At 42.1% G+C, this 17,384-nt stretch overlaps 1 protein-coding gene and 1 long non-coding RNA gene across 2 annotated transcripts in view; one reads left to right on the forward strand and one right to left on the reverse strand.

The window, feature by feature from the left end:
* Window positions 1-5,477, forward strand: part of NOTCH2 (notch receptor 2) — a 176,475-nt gene extending 170,998 nt beyond the window's left edge. Inside the window, exon 34 of the mRNA XM_081486126.1 lies at window positions 829-5,477. Within this exon, the coding sequence (XP_081342252.1) occupies window positions 829-2,217 (1,389 nt within the window). The 3' untranslated portion in view covers window positions 2,218-5,477. The remainder of the gene's footprint in view (window positions 1-828) is intronic.
* Window positions 1-17,384, reverse strand: part of LOC145504808 (uncharacterized) — a 74,622-nt gene that overhangs the window by 20,138 nt on the left and 37,100 nt on the right. The gene's annotated exons all lie outside the window — the stretch shown is intronic.

Raw genomic sequence — 17,384 nt, forward strand, 5'->3', positions numbered from 1 at the left:
TCTAATGAGAATAGACAAAGATGGAAGCAGATTGGGCAAGAAATGGGTCCAGAGAGCCTGAGTGCTTGCATTGGGCTTATCCAGTGAAGTGTCAGGGTTGACCCTTAGCCTTCTCAGTCTGCACCAGGCTGTCCCTTTGATAACTTTGATGTAACCTTTTCTGCCTTTCCATCTTTGACATTTCCCTTTCTCCTGGTCTTTGTTCTATTCACACACACTTTCTTCCTTTTCACTTGTTTGTTCTTATTTGTTTTCCTGATGCTCCACGTCCTCCTACATGATGTTTTCCTGCTTCCTTTGACTTCCATGTCATGCTTCCTTTTCTTGCTCACCTATCTTCTCTGTTCATATCCTCTTTTCCATTATTTTGTTCTTTGTCTCAGATGTTTTGTCTTTCTTTCTTTCACTTGCCCTTATTTTTCTCAGTTCTCTACATGCTTTAGGTTCTTCCCCTCATACCTTTATTTCTGTTATTCCTTTTAGAACCCTATTTTGATAAGCTCAGTGCTCTTGCAGGTGAATTTATGGCTCAGGGACATGCTTTATTTCACACTTTCCCCACTAAGACATAGCCCTCAGTAGGGCAAAGCTGGCTCTTGGGGAGGAGTAAAATAATTTTTCTTTATGTATAAATTACAGATAGCCATTCAGTACATAGGTAGGTGCACACTTTTTATCTGTGGTATTAAAATTTCATGTGGGAAGGCAGTTAGGAAAAAAATGTCTAAAGGAGTGATGACAAAAAGATTGAGAAACATGGCTGTATTCTCAGGAGTGTTATTAAAATGCGCTCTGCATGGGCTTTTTCTTTTTTTTTGTTTTCTGTAGGAGGAGACACCTCTGTTTCTTGCTGCCCGGGAGGGGAGCTATGAAGCAGCCAAGATCCTGTTAGACCATTTTGCCAATCGGGACATCACAGACCACATGGATCGTCTTCCCCGGGACGTAGCCCGGGACCGCATGCACCATGACATCGTGCGCCTGCTGGACGAGTACAACGTGACCCCCAGCCCTCCCGGCACAGTGCTGACTTCTGCACTCTCACCCGTCATCTGTGGGCCCAACAGATCTTTCCTCAGTCTGAAGCATACCCCAATGGGCAAGAAGTCTAGACGGCCTAACACCAAGAGTGCCGTGCCCACTAGCCTCCCTAACCTTGCCAAGGAGGCCAAGGATGCCAAGGGGAACAGGAGGAAGAAGTCTCTGAGTGACAAGGGCCAGCTGTCTGAGAGCTCAGTGACTCTGTCCCCCGTTGATTCCCTAGAATCTCCCCACACATATGTTTCTGACACCACCTCCTCTCCAATGATCACATCCCCCGGAATCTTACAGGCCTCACCTAACCCCATGCTGGCCACTGCCGCCCCCGCTGCCCCAGTCCATGCACAGCATGCACTGTCTTTCTCTAACCTTCATGAGATGCAGCCCTTGGCTCATGGGGCCAACACTGTGCTTCCCTCAGTGAGCCAGCTGCTGTCCCACCACCATATCGTGCCCCCAGGCAGCAGCACCGCGGGGAACTTGGGTAGGCTACATCCAGTCACTGTCCCGGCCGACTGGATGAACCGCGTGGAGATGAATGAGAGCCAGTACAACGAGATGTTCGGTATGGTCCTGGCTCCAGCTGAGGGCACCCACCCTGGCATAGCTCCCCAGAGCAGGCTGCCCGAAGGGAAGCATTTAACCACCCCCCGAGAGCCCTTGCCCCCCATTGTGACTTTCCAGCTCATCCCCAAAGGCAGCATTGCCCAACCAACTGGGGCTGCCCAGCCTCCATCCAACTGCCCTCCAGCCGTTGCAGGTACCCTGCCCACCATGTATCAGATTCCAGAAATGGCTCGTTTGCCCAGTATGGCTTTTCCCACAGCCATGATGCCCCAGCAGGATGGGCAGGTTGCTCAGACCATTCTCCCAGCCTATCACCCCTTCCCAGCCTCCGTGGGCAAGTATCCCACACCCCCATCACAGCATAGCTATGCTTCCTCCAATGCTGCTGAGAGAACGCCCAGTCACAGTGGTCACCTCCAGGGTGAGCATCCCTACCTGACACCGTCCCCAGAGTCTCCTGACCAGTGGTCAAGTTCATCACCCCACTCAGCTTCTGACTGGTCAGATGTGACCACCAGCCCCACTCCTGGGGGCGCTGGAGGAGGTCAGCGGGGACCTGGGACACACATGTCTGAGCCACCTCGCAGCAACATGCAGGTCTATGCATGAAAGAGTCTGCCTCCAGCCTAGACACAGAACTCCTCTTGTAAATGCTGCTGAGGAACAAATGAAGGTCATCCGGGAAAGAAATGAAGAAATCTCTGGAACCAGCTTCTGGAGGCAGGAGAGAGGAGAGGCTCTTATCTTGTAGATAACACAAAGAAGTGAGTTCATTAGCTTCACTGTGCATCTGCAGGGTTTGGGGAACACGGAAAGGACACGGCTCCTTGTAATCTCTTGTCCGTCAAGTCCCCAAGTTCACGGAACTGCAAGATGAATACAAGACTTGGGACCACATTTCCTCTCTTCAATACAGAGAATAAGATGGATGCCTGTTGTAGACATTCTTGCAGCCTGGAGTGCATTTTTCAGCCTTGGGGGCTTCTGCCATATCCATGAGAAGATTCTGCAGTAGATTCCTACTGGGAATTGTGCCATGGAATTCTGCCAGATGTGACCTGTCTCCTATTCTCATCCTTGGAAAATCCTTTTGACTCCATTTGGTGCTTTAATTGTGCACCTCTCTGTGGCTGGAACCCCACCTGCATGGTCCAGGGCAGGACCTTTGTGCTTTGAATCATTCCTGCTCTGGAGGCACCTGCAGCCTCCCTTTTCCCTTCTGTTTTCCCAGTGTCCCTAGGAGCCTCATAGGGTTTACCTTAATGGTCTCAGCAGAAACCTTTCAAGTATGTATCTTTAGAAAATGGACATAGTCCTTTCTCCTACATATCATTCCTAAAAGAAGAAGGGGAGCAAAATATTTTTCTTTGAACCCATTTAGGGGACCAGGACCCCCTTCAAGAAGCTGCACCTAAATTCTCTTGCCTACATACTGGGTTCCTACAAACCTTACCAGGAAGAAGAGTAAGGATCTTTTTTTCCATTTGTTCACCTAGTAAGTGTGAAGGTTTATCCTTGGCAGTGTAGCTAAAATAACCCCTTAAAAAAAACAAAACCCAAACAGACCAAGGTTTGGAATGTTGGAATGACCAAGAGAGCCAAGCGATAAGCTAACTCATGTAAGAAGTGATTACCCACTAACCAGTTCCTGCCAAGCATTCTGTTCACTGCCAGCATCAAACATGTTTGTTACAGGCGTTAGAGCCCTCGGCCTGCTTCACTCACACATCCAGCAGATGGAGATTGTTGTAGTTGTTGAGCCTTAAAATGACATTCCCTTGCCATTTAGAACTGAACTTTCGTCTGCTCAAGGGCCTCCTCCCCAGCCCCCATGACAGTCACCTTCCGCTAGTCAGGTGGTCACAGTCTCTACTTCCTGACATTCCTTCTGATCCCAGGCCCCTTCACCTATCTTCCTGTCGCACTTTGTGGTCTGATTACTGGTGCACCCAGTAGGTTCTCACTGAACACCTGGGTTTTCTATGTTCAAGTGTGGGAGATAGAATGCTGGCCTAGTTTCTGTGGCCAAAGCCAGTCTTACAAGAAGGTTGGAAAGTGAGGAATTATGAGGTAGCCTTTGCTATTTTTCACTCCCATTTCCTTTCCTTTCAGGCGGTCATGGGATTCCCCATTAGGCAAGTAACATAGACATTTATCAGGGATATTTTCCTCTCATAGAGTCACCTTCTAGATGATAATGGACAAGAATAGACTTACTGTCTTGTCACCTTCATGTTCAGAGTGTGATTGCATCTCACCGAAGTCTGCTTCCTGTATTTGTGGTCTTGGCAATTTTTTTGACCCTCTGTCAAGGACACAAGCATTCTATCCAACACTAGAAAGAGGAGAAAAGTAGTTTTCTTCCTCTTCTCCCTGAGTTAGCTAACAACTGGTTCTGTCTCCACACTGTCACTTTTGCCCGGTGCTATGATACCATGACACATGGAAAATTAATTCTTCTGGGGGCATTTTGTAGATATTAATAGGTGGTCTGCCCACTCCATGTTGGCTTCAGTGATAGTTTTCCTTACTGCCTTGCCTGAGAGTGTTTATCAGTTCTTCCCATTTACCAGATTTATCTGTCTGTGGCTTCATGTGGAAACCGTATGTGTCCGTTAGCATGGAAGTTTACAAAGAGTTTTTCTAGTCCTGCCCAAGTTCACTGAACTAAAAATATACTTCATTTTTCCCTGACATAAGCAGATTATTTTTTTTTATTCTGTATTTTATTCTCTCATGTGGTAACTCTACCAACCCCTTTCATAGTGTGAAGCATTTTATCATTCTGAATGGTGACTCTTTATCCTTGGACCCATTCATTGATTCACAGATGGGGAGGACCTATTTCCATGGACTACTGTGGACCCCACCACATCTCCACTTCTCTGTCATCCCATTCCAGCCCCTCTTCTTCAGAGTGTCAGCTCTGATCCAGAAGCTCGATCCCTTATAGCCTTCTCCATCTGCAAGCACACTGTGGGCCTTACTAGCTTGCTCCTCTTTGGGATCCTTTGGGTTTTGTGGAAATAAATATGAAAGCTGCCATTACAAACAACAGGCTTCAGTGATAAGGAAGAAGACACTGTCTTTCAAGCATTTATGAGTCACTTAGATTGTTAAGAACCTGTGAGTTGTATAGTATTGAGTAAAAGAGAAAATAAGATGAAGAATTACTTTCTCATCTGGGTTCTGAAGTGGAGACTTAAGTTTGTATGGGAAACATCTTTTATGACAGGTCTAGGTCACCCTCTTTGTCCCTCACATTCTTGTTTTATCTTTAGAAATTCTTCCTTTGAGTCATCTTCTGTCTGCCTTTGGGGATATATTTCTTATTTGTTTGTTTCTTTTGTTTTTTATTAAGCATCATTTTCTGATTTACATGTTGGTGAGGGAGGGAGAGGTTTGAGGGAACGAGAGAGTGGGAGTTAAAGATTTTATGTAAGCAATCAGCTATGATGCACAAGTCCATTCTCTCATCATTGTTAAGTTTGCTAGTTCATAATTCTTGCATAAAAGAGAACCAAAGGTATAATATTCCGTTGGCAAGTGGTTTGGGGATTTTGGCCTTAACTAATACACTGAATGTACGATGACTGAGAGGACAAGTTTATGTGCCCTGAGGCTCCCACTCATAACTGTTCGGTACTGTGGCTTCTTACTTGTGTACATTTCTCTTAAAAGTGATATGATATCTGTTTGTATGAGAAACCCAATAACCAATAAAATGACTGCATATTCCTAACTATACGTGGTAAGGAAAATGCACAATTTGTTTTTAATTTTCAAAGTTTCATTCTAAAAGTAGTTACAACAAAATTTATATGGAAGCATTTTTATCACAAAATAAAAAAGTTACATGTCAAGCTCAACATGGAAGTTTTTATTTTCCATTCTTCATCCCTACTTTGCAATGATTTAACTCATGATGTCATAATTTGCTGAGAGAGAAAACATTTTCTTTTCATTCTGAATCCCATATAGCCTAGCACTAGTCTTTTTTTCTTTGTCCAAGTAGTAGTAGTTCAGTCACTCAGTTGTGTCTGACTCTGCGACCCATAGACTGCAGCACACCAGGCCTCCCTGTCCACCATCAACTCCCAGAGCTTGCTCAAACTCCCGTCCATCGAGCCGGTGATGCCATCCAACCATCTCATTCTTTGTTGTCCCCTTCTCCTCCTGCCTTCAGTCTTTCCCAGCAACAGAGTCTTTTCTAATGAGTCAGTTCTACGCATCAGGTGGCCAAAGTATTGGAGTTTCAGCTTCGGCATCAGCCCTTCCAATGAATATTCAGGACTGATTTCCTTTAGGATTGACTAGTTTGATCTCCTTGCAGTCCAAGGGACTCTCCGGTCTTCTCCAACACCACAGTTCAAAAGCATCAATTCTTCAGTGCTCAGCTTTCTTTATAGTCTGACTCTCACATCCATACATGACTACTGGAAAAAACCATAGCTTTGACTAGATGGACCTTTGTCAGCAAAGTAATGTCTGCTTTTTAAATGCTGTTTAGGTTGGTCATAGCTTTTCTTCCAAAGAGCAGGCGTCTTTTAATTTCATGGCTGCAGTCACCATCTGCAGTGGTTTTGGAGCCCCCCAAAATAAAGTCTGTCACTATTTCCGTTGTTTCCCCATCTATTTGCCATGAAGTGATGGGACCTGATGCCATGATCTTCATTTTTTGAATGTTGAGTTTTAAGCCAACTTTTTCACTCCTCTTTCACCCTCATCAAGAGGCTCTTTAGTTCTTCACTTTCTGCCATAAGGGGCTTCCCTCATAGCTCAGTTGGTAAAGAATCTGCTTGCAATGCAGAAGACCCAGTTCAATTTCTGGGTTGGGAAGATCCCCTGGAGAAGGGAAAGGCTACCCACTCCAGTATTCTGGCCTGGAGCATTCCATGGACTGTATAGTCCATGGGTTCACAAAGAGTCAGACACGACTTAGCGACTTTCACTTACTCATTCTTTCTCCAGACAGAGAATAAATAAATGCTCTTGAGGAAAAGCTTCTGCTAAATAGGAAGCATCACAAGACTAAGTTGCTTTTCTGTGCATTAAATGGACAGTGGCTCAGGAAGAAGTCCTTTCTAATGGAAATGTAGAATATCTGCTAAAGCAAGAATTGAAATTTAGGATATAACTAATAAAACTGATTGTGCTGTTAACTAAACCATTAATTTCCAATGTTATTCCTCTTTAAATTTTGGATAGAGTTAACATATATGGCTATAAAATATTTTGCATATATACATCTCTCTCTCTCTATATATATATATACACACATTACCAAGTTCTTTCATATATTTACTTGTAAAGGCAACCAGTGAGGTGTTTGACCACAAATATTTGACATTGATACTATATTTTAAACACAATTGGTATCATACTGGGGTTATTCTGAGAGTGCTATAATTTTATATAAAATACACTTGAGTCTTCATGTTGGGTTTTGAAATGATGTAAAAGAAAAATGAATTTGAGAGCTAAGGAATGTCTTGCCTAAGTCTGGTTCTCTGCAGGCTGGCTTCTTAGAGCCTTTCAGATTCTGTGGCAATGAAAATTTGCTCCATGGAGCTGTACTGAGTGGATCTGGGCTGTCCATCATATCCTGTTCCTGCAGCTGGAAGTATAGAAACCTAGTGCTTGATCATGCAAGGACTGTCCAAGGCTTTCCTGGGCATGAAATGCAAGAAGGGAGAGCAGGGCTGGAAATCTTGGGCTGCTTTATCACACAGCTGGACCAATAGACTTGGACCCCAGGCCGTGGTCACACCAGAGGGGGGACTGGGCTTCCCTGTCATGTAGCTAAAAGGCCTCACAGCTCAAGGAGGGGCAGGGAGTTCTTTTCTCAGGACATGATAAATGAACAGTCATCTTTAATGTCTGCACACTTTCCATGATGTGATGGGCACTCGGCAATCTACAAGTCTGTTACTACTTCTGCTTCCAAGTTCTCCCAATGAACACTTTCTCAGGCTTGCTGCGTGGTAGTTGGGTAATTCACCTCATTTGGTGACAGTATTTTTCTCTTTTTTTTAGGCCAAGCCACATAGCTTGCAGAATCAGTTCCCCGGCCAGGGGTCGAATCCGGGTCAGCGACAATGAAAGTGCAGAGTCCTAACCGCTGGACTGCCAGGGAATTCCCTGGTGACAGTATTTTTTAAGTGAAATATGAATCAAGTGCTTGCAAAAGTCCTAAAGAGAGGTGGTGCACGTGAAGTGTGTGTGTGTGCGTGCACAAGCATGTGTGGTTGTGGTGTGTATTTGTAGCTGTGTGAATGTGTGTGAAACGGAGTGAATATAACTTTTCCTTCTTTTGAAATGGACCTTAACAAAACACATTTGAAATATTTGCACCAGTCAGGTCCCAACTGCAAAGTGTGGGCAAACTTAATTCAAGAAGGGCTATTTGCCAAAACTGATTATGACATGCATGTAGGGTTTGAGGGAAGCCTAAGGGCTGTGGGGGGTGGAGTGTTGGGGAATCCTAAGGGGTGGTGCAAAAAGTCCTGGTTATCATCAGCATCGATTACCACTCCCAGGTCCAAAGCAGGAAAAGGCTGGGAGAGGTTACTGAAAACTGGAAGGAAGGAGTCCTATAGAATGAGTTAACTCAAAGAAAGCTGTGACTTCTGCCAGGGGCACCATGAGCCCCAGGCCCCCTCATTACAAGGAAGCCAAGAAATGAACACCCTGATCTCATTCCCCACCACACTTCCACCCTGGACTTTGTATTTGCTGAATCCATGTGGAAGTCTGAACATATGGGAGTCTGTTGCAACTGAACTGTTGATACAGGTCAGCTTCCTGGAGGAGAGATCTTGGTGGAAAAAGGAAGAGAGTGGATCTGGAAGGTGAAAACACAACAGTATCTAAAAGTTTTCCCTCCAATGATAACATTTTTTATAATAATATACAATGGAAAATTACTCAGTCTTTAAAAATGAAACAATGCCAACTGCAGCAACATGGATGGACCTAGAGATTGTCACACTGAGTGAAGTAAGTCAGAGAAGGAGAACAGTTGTATGACATCTTTTATATGTGGAATCTAAAATGAAATGATACAAATGAATTTGCTTACAAAACAGAAACAGACTCAGACTCAGAGAATAAATTTATGGTTGCTGGGAGGAAGGATAGAAGGGAAGGATTAGATAGGGTGTTTGGGATGGTCATGTACACATTGCTATACTTAAAATGGGTAACCAACAAGGACCTACTGTATAGCACATGGAACTCCACTGAATGTTATATGACAGCCTGGATGGAAGGGGCATTTGGGGAGAATGGATACATGTATATGTATGGCTGAATCCCTTCACTGTTCACCTGAAACTATCACATTGTTAATTGGCTATGTATGTTAGTTGCTCAGTCGTGTCCAGCTGTTTGTGATCCCTTGGACTGTAGCTCACCACGCTCCTCTGTCCACGGGATTCTCCAGGCAAGAATACTGGAGTGGGTTGCCATTTCCTTCTCCAGGGTATCTTCCCAACCCAGGTCTCCCCCAATACAAAATAAAAAGTTAGAAGAAGAATATATATTTATTGCTCATGTGGAAGCTGATTTCCTGGTAATTGAATTAATTACAATGTTCCAATGATAACATTTCTAAAATACTTCTACTGACAGCCTGCCATTGACATGTGAAGGCAAGAAACACAAAGTAAAAAAATCATGTATTGACAATCATGACTTAACTTCTTTTCCTGGTCAACTAGTGTGTTTCTTCACCACTTTGAGTACTCAAACTGAAGACAGTTAGGGTGGATAAATTATGGTGCTGTCACTCTATTGGAATACCACTCAGAAATGAAAAAGAACAACATGCGGCAATATGAAGAGCTGTCACTGACTTAATATTGAACAAAATAAGCCAGACACTAAAAATACATTCTGTATGATTACATAATATGAGTCAGAAAAGCAAACAGCTCATAAGGATCTGAATAGTGGGTACTTTGGAGGGACAGGGGTCTTGGCTGAGAAGATGGTAAGAAAAGTCTATTTTGGAGACTGGAAATACTTGACTTTGGTGGCGATTTCATGAATGTATACATATACAATATTTTATGTAAAATTTACTTAAGATTAGTGAATTTTACTATGGTGAGTTATACTTTAATAAAACGTATCTACAATACTGACAGAAATGTATAAACACCTAATAGAAATATTATAATATATAACTATATATAATTTTACATTAGAAAACTATAAAGCATTAATGCTTTATATTTTATAGTATATGCCTATATTTCCTCACTGATTCCATTTGCTTCCCTTTCTTCCTCCCTCTTTCCTTTTTTCAGTTACTGATTTTCATTAATTTAATTTATGGAGATGATTTCATGCTGAACAACATTGTTATTTATAACAGATAATCCATGAAGCAAATATAGTTTCAAATTCAGTTATATAAATTGTGAAACTGCAGAATTGCAAAATGACTTAAGTGAGCAAGGCAAATTAGCTGTTGACTAGTGGGTAGGAGTTCTGGATAATTAATACTTGACTGCTATTTCGCACTACCTGGTGCCAGGCTGCCCTAGCATAAATTGTTAGGGTTGAGTCTGGGTTCTATAATTAGAGACTTGCAAGCTGTGACGGTGAAGGAGCAGCTGAGAGGAGCTACCCACGTCCAAGGTCAGGGGCGGCGGCCGAGAGGAGCTACCCCACGTCCCAGGTAAGGAGCAGCAGCTGTGCTTTGCTGGAGCAGCCGTGAAGAGACACCCCATGTCCAAGGTAAGAGAAACCCAAGTAAGACGGTAGGCACTGAGAGAAGGCATCAGAGGGCAGACAGACTGAAACCACAATCACAGACAATGAGCCAATCTGATCACACAGACCACAGCCTTGTCTAACTCAATGAAACTAAGCCATGCCGTGTGGGGCCACCCAAACGGACGGGTCATGGTGGAGAGGTCTGACAGAATGTGGTCCACTGGAGAAGGTAATGGCAAACCATTTCAGTATTCTTGCCTTGAGAACCCCATGAACAGTATGAAAAGGCAAAAAGATAGGACACTGAAAGATGAACTCCCCAGGTTGGTAGGTGCCCAATATGCTACTGGAGATCAGTGGAGAAATAACTCCAGAAAGAATGAAGGTATGGAGCCAAAGCAAAAACAACACCCAGTTGTGGATGGATCCGGTGATAGAAGCAAGGTTTGATGCTGTAAAGAGAAATATTGCATAGGAACCTGGAATGTTAGGTCCATGAATCAAGATAAATTGGAAATGGTCAAACAGGAGATGGCAAGAGTGAATATCGACATTCTAGGAATCAGTGAACTAAGATGGACTGGAATGGGTGAATTTAACTCAGATGACCATAATATCTACTACTGTGGGCAGGAATCCCTTAGAAGAAATGGAGTAGCCATGATAGTCAACAAAAGAATCTGAAATGCAGTACTTGGATGCAATCTCAAAAACGACAGAATGATCTCTGTTCTTTTCCAAGGCAAACCATTCAATATCACAGTAATCCAAGTCTATGCCCCAATCAGTAATGCTGAAGAAGCTGAAGTTGAACGGTTCTATGAAGACCTACAAGACCTTTTAGAACTAATACCCAAAAAAGATGTCCTTTTCATTATAGGGGACTGGAATGCAAAAGTAGGAAGTCAAGAAACACCTGGAGTAACAGGCAAATTTGGCCTTGGAGTACAGAATGAAGCAGGGAAAAGGCTAATAGAGTTTTGCCAAGAGAATGCACTGGTCATAGCAAACACCCTCTTCCAACAACACAAGAGAAGACTACACATGGACATCACCAGGTGGTCAACACCGAAATCAGATTGATTATATTCTTAGCAGCCAAAGATGGAGAAGCTCTATACAGTCAGCAAAAACAAGACCGGGAGCAGACTGTGGCTCAGATCATGAACTCCTTATTGCCAAATTCAGACTTAAATTGAAGAGTGGGGAAAACCACTAGACCATTCAGGTATGACCGAAATCAAATCCCTTATGACTATACAGTGGAAGTGAGAAATAGATTTAAGGGACTAGATCTGATAGAGTGCCTGATGAACTATGGACGGAGGTTTATGACATTGTACAGGAGACAGGAATCAAGACCATCCCCAAGAAAAAGAAATGCAAAAAAAAGCAAAGTGGCTGTCTGAGGAGGCCTTACAAATAGCTATGAAAGAAGAGAAGCGAAAAGCAAAGGAGAAAAGGAAAGATATACCCATTTGAATGCAGAGTTCCAAAGAATAGCAAGGAAAGATAAGAAACCTTCCTCAGCGATCAATGCAAAGAAATAGAGGAAAACAATAGAATAGGAAAGACTAGAGATCTCTTCAAGAAAATTAGAGATACCAAGGGAACATTTCATGCAAAGATGGGCTCGATAAAGGACAGAAATGGTATGGACCTAACAGAAGCAGAAGATATTAAGAAGAAGTGGCAAGAATACACAGAACTGTACAAAAAAGATCTTCACGACCCAGATAATCACGATGGTGTGATCACTCACCTAGAGCCAGACATCCTGGAATGCGACGTCAAGTGGGCCTTAGGAAGCATCACTACAAACAAAGCTAGTGGAGGTGATGGAATTCCAGTTGAGCTATTTCAAATCCTCAAAGATGATGCTGTGAAAGTGCTGCACTCAATATGCCAGCAAATATGGAAAATTCAGCAGTGGCCACAGGACTAGAAAAGGTCAGTTTTCATTCCAATCCCAAAGAAAGGCAATGCCAAAGAATGCTCAAACTATCACACAATTGCACTCATCTCACATGCTAGTAAAGAAATGCTCAAAATTCTCCAAGCCAGGCTTCAGCAATATGTGAACTGTGAAGTTCCAGATGTTTAAGCTGGTTTTAGAAAAGGCAGAGGAACCAGAGATCAAATTGCCAACATTCGCTGGATCATCAAAAAAGCAAGAGAGTTCCAGAAAAACATCTATTTCTGCTTTATTGACTATACCAAAGCCTTTGACTGTGTGGATCACAATAAACTGTGGAAAACTCTGAAAGAGATGGGAATACCAGACCACCTGACCTATCTCTTGAGAAACCTGTATGCAGGTCAGGAAGCAACAATCAGAACTGGACATGGAACAACAGACTGGTTCCAAATAGGAAAAGGAGTATGTCAAAGCTGTATATTGAAACCCTGCTTATTTAACTTATATGCAGAGTACATCATGAGAAATGCTGGGCTGGAAGAAGCACAAGCTGGAATCAAGATTGCTGGGAGAAATATCAATAACCTCAGATATGCAAATGACACCACCTTTATGGCAGAAAGTGAAGAAGAACTAAAGGGCCTCTTGATGAAAGTGAAAGTGGAGAGTGAAAAAGTTGGCTTAAAGCTCAACATTCAGAAAACTAAGATCATGGTATCTGGTCCCATCACTTCATGGCAAATAGATGGGGAAACAGTGGAAACAGTGGCTGACTTTATTTTGGGGGGCTCCAAAATCACTGCAGATGGTGATTGCACCCATGAAATTAAAAAAACCGCTTACTCCTTGGAAGGAAAGTTATCACCAACCTAGACAGCATATTAAAAAGCAGAGACATTACTTTGTCAACAAAGGTCCGTCTAGTCAAGGCTATGGTTTTTCCAGTGCTCATGTATGGATGTGAGAGTTGGAGTATAAAGAAAGCTGAGCACCGAAGAATTGATGCTTTTGAACTGTGGTGTTGGAGAAGACTCTTGAGAGTCCCTTGGACTGCAAGGAGATCCAACCAGTCCATCCTAAAAGAGATCAGCCCTGGATGTTCATTGGAAGGACTGATGTTAAAGCTGAAACTCCAATACTTTGGCCACCTGATGTGAAGAGCTGACTCATTTGAAAAGATGCTGATGCTGGGAAAGATTGAGGGCAGGAGGAGAAGGGGGAGACAAGAGAATGAGATGGTTGGATGGCATCACCGACTCAATGGACATGGGTTTGGATGGACTCTGGGAGTTGGTGATGGACAGGGAGGCCTGGCATGCTGTGGTTCATGGGGTTGCAAAGAGTCAGACACGACTGAGCGACTGAACTGAACTGAACATTGTAAATCATCGCCTGCTTCTTATATCTATTTCAGACAATCTAAGCCAGCAAATACTGGTATGTAATGACCCAGGTTATGTCTTCCTGTAATAATTGTCCCGTGTTTCTCTCTCCTTCTCCTGTCTCTCCTCAATCACCCCTTTCCCTTCATTCCTGGAAAAGTTTTAAGAACAAGGACGTGGCAGAGGATGGACACCAAATAATAATCATGTTACATCAGAATCTCTTCACTATGGTTATTGCAGGACACTACATAGAAGAATTGGAAAGGAGGAAGAGAAGGTATCTTCCTCTGAGATTAATAAGACTGTATACCTAGACAATCCAAGAAAACTTACTAAAAACCTAACCTAAACCATTAGAAATTCAGTGAATAAACACAGTGTAAAATTATAGAAAAACCTTTGTTGTAAACAAAACCCAACTTGAGGACTTAATTAAAGAGAAGAGCACATTTACAATAGCAAAAACACACACATGTATCTCACAGCAATAACCTTTAAAATAATTACTAGCTGCAAATATTAACAAATACCCAGACTCCTGAATTTAAGTCATTGCTGCTTGTTGATCAGTTAAAGCCTTAGTTCTGCCCAATTCTTCCCACCTGCTAGTAAAAATCAGGAGTATATTTGATTATGCCTGTAACTTTGATAATGTTCACTATACACTGAATTTTTTAAACCTATCTCAATATCACCTACAGGCTTCTGCATGCTCAGTCGCTAAATCATGTCTGACTCTTTGTGACCCCATAAACTATAGCCCACCAGGCTCCTCTGTCCATGGGATTTCCCAGATAAGAATACTGTCATGGGCTACCATTTCCTTCTCCAGGGGATCTCCGTAACCTAAGGGTCGAAACTGTGTCTCCTGCATTGGCAGGCAAATTCTTCACCACTGAGCCAGCTGGGAAGCCCAATATCATCCCCTAACACAAGAACAAATCCCATAATAAGCAAGCCCTTCCTAACACTCACTAACTGAGACACCACATCTCCCCTTAGTGTAATTTTCCCTACAGCAAAAAGCATCAATGAATCCATCTTTGTTTGACTCACTGGGATGCTCCTTGTCGTTTGACTAAGGGACATCAGCAGAGGCCTGTGCTGACACTCCAAGACAGGGAGAACATCTTTTTAACACTGTGTTATATACAGAGCAGGACTTTCCTGGTGGCTCAGACAGTTAAGAATCCACCTGCAATGCGGGAGACCTGGGTTTGATTCCTGGAGGGTTGGGAAGATCCCCTGGAGGAGGGCATGGCAACCCACTCCAGTTTTCTTGCCTGAAGAATCCCCATGGACAGAGGAGCCTGGCAGGCTACAAGTCCATGAGGTTGCAAAGAGTCAGACATGACTGAGCACTGTCAAAATAATAGTTAATGAATTTTCCAAGAATATGTGGAACATTCATGAAAACTATACCTACAGAAATCCATCATAAAATCTTAGTATAGTTTCAAAGAATCAGTAGCATATAGAGAGTTATCTCTGAACATCTGTCAAATTAGAAACAAAAATTAAAATCTATCCAACACCCTTATATCTTTGAAAAATTATTAAATAAATCAGTTATTAATAAAATATGCTAGAAGGTATTTAGCAACTACACAGAAATTCTTATCAAATACTACCACAATTTTTTTTAATATTTATTTTATTATTTATTATGCTGTGCCAGGTCTTAGGTGTGGCAAGTGGAATCTTCAGTGGCAGCTTGCGGGATCTAGTTCCCTCACCAGGGACTGAACTCGGGCCCCCTGCATTGGGAGCACAGAGTCTTAGCCAGTGGACCACCATGTAAGTCTCACTACTACTATTTTTGAAATACTAATTATTAGAACTATGGGAAGAAACCAATGTTTTTAAAAAATTTTTATCGGGGTATAGTTGATTTATAATGTTGTATTCGTTTCAGGTATACAGCAAAGTGAATCAGTTATGCTATACATATATCCACTCTTTTTTAGATTCTTTTCCCATATAGGCCATTACAGAATATCAGGTAGAGCTCCCTGTGGTATACAGTAGGTCCTTATTAGTTATTTATCTTATATAGAGTAGTGTGCATATGAGGACTTCCCAGCTGGCACAGTGGTAAAGAATCCACCTGCCAATGCGAGAAACTCAAGAAATACAGTTTCAATCCCTGTGTTGGGAAGATCCCCTGGAGAAATCAATGGCAACCCACTACTGTATTCTTGCCTGGATAACCCCACAGAGAGAGGAGCTTGGTGGGCTATAGTCCATGGGGTCACAAAGAGTTGAACACGACTGAGCAACTGAGCACATACACACGTTACTGCTGGTAAACATATGTTCGTTTTCTACATCTGTAACTCTACTTCTGTTTATAGATATAGTTATAGAAATAACTCTATTTCTGTTTAAAGTTTTAAACTTTATAAACTTTTTTCTATTCCACATATAAGTGATATCATATGATACTTGTCTTTCTCTGTATGACTTACTTCACTTAGTATGATAATCTCTAGGTCCATCCATGTTGCGTCAAATGGCATTATTTCATTCTTTTTTTATGGCTCAGTAATATTTCATTGTATATATGTACCACATCTCCACACATTCCTCTGTTGATGGACACTTAGAGGAAAGCAACCAAAGTTTTTAACTAGAAAAACACTTGTCTAAATATTTATACCACAGCAGAAAGGCTGAATCAATAACCTAAGCATTTTTTAAATACTGTATTGAAATATTGTTAATTTACAATGTTGTGTTAGTTTCAGGTATACAGCAAAGTGATTCATATATATATATATGTATATATATATATATATACATACATACACACTCTTTTTTAGATTCTTTTTAATTGTAGGTTATTATAAGATATTGAAAATAGTTCCCTGTGCTATACGGTATGTCCTTGTTGGGCTTCCCAGGTGGCGCAAGTGGTATAGAATCCACCTTCCGATGCAGGAGATGCAAGAGATGTGGGTCCTATCTCTAGGTCGGAAAGATCCCCTGGGGAGAGCATGGCAACCCACTCCAGTATTCTTGCCTGGAGAATCCCATGGACAGAGAAGTCTATCGGGCTACAGTCCGTTGGGTCACAGAGTCAGGCATGACTGAAGTGACTGAGCACACACAGTGTGTATATATCAATCCTACACTCCTAATTTATCCTCCCCCACCCATCTATCCTCCTTGGTAACCTTAAGTTCATTTTCTGTGTCTGTGAGTTTTGTTAATAAGTTAATTTGTGTCATTTTTTTTTAGATTTCACATATAGCCACATCATATTTATCTTTCTCTGTCTGGCTTACTTCACTTAGTAGTATGATAATCTCTAGGTCCACCCATGATGCTACAAATGGTCTTATTTCATTCTTCTTTATGATTAATATTCCATGAGATATATCTACATATCTGTCTATATATATCACATCTTCTTCATCCGCTCATTTGTCAATGGACATTTAGATTGCTTCCATGTCTTGGCTATGATAAATAATGCTATGAATATTGGGGTACATATATCTTTTAGAGTTTTCTCCAGATATATACCCAAGAGTGGGACTGCAGGATCATATGGTAACTCTATCTTTTGTTTTTTAAGGAACCTCCACACTATTCTCCATAGTGGCTGTACTAATTTACATTCCCACCAACAATTCAGGAGGGCTCCCTTTTCCCCACATCCTCTCCAGCACTTATTATTTGCAGACTTTTAAATGATGACCATTCTGACTGGTGTGAAGTGTTTGATTTTCATTTCTCTACTAACT

The sequence above is a fragment of the Giraffa tippelskirchi genome, chromosome 5 (assembly GCF_054371585.1).
Source record: "Giraffa tippelskirchi isolate mGirTip1 chromosome 5, T2T-mGirTip1v1.2.pri, whole genome shotgun sequence".
NCBI lineage: Eukaryota > Metazoa > Chordata > Mammalia > Artiodactyla > Giraffidae > Giraffa > Giraffa tippelskirchi.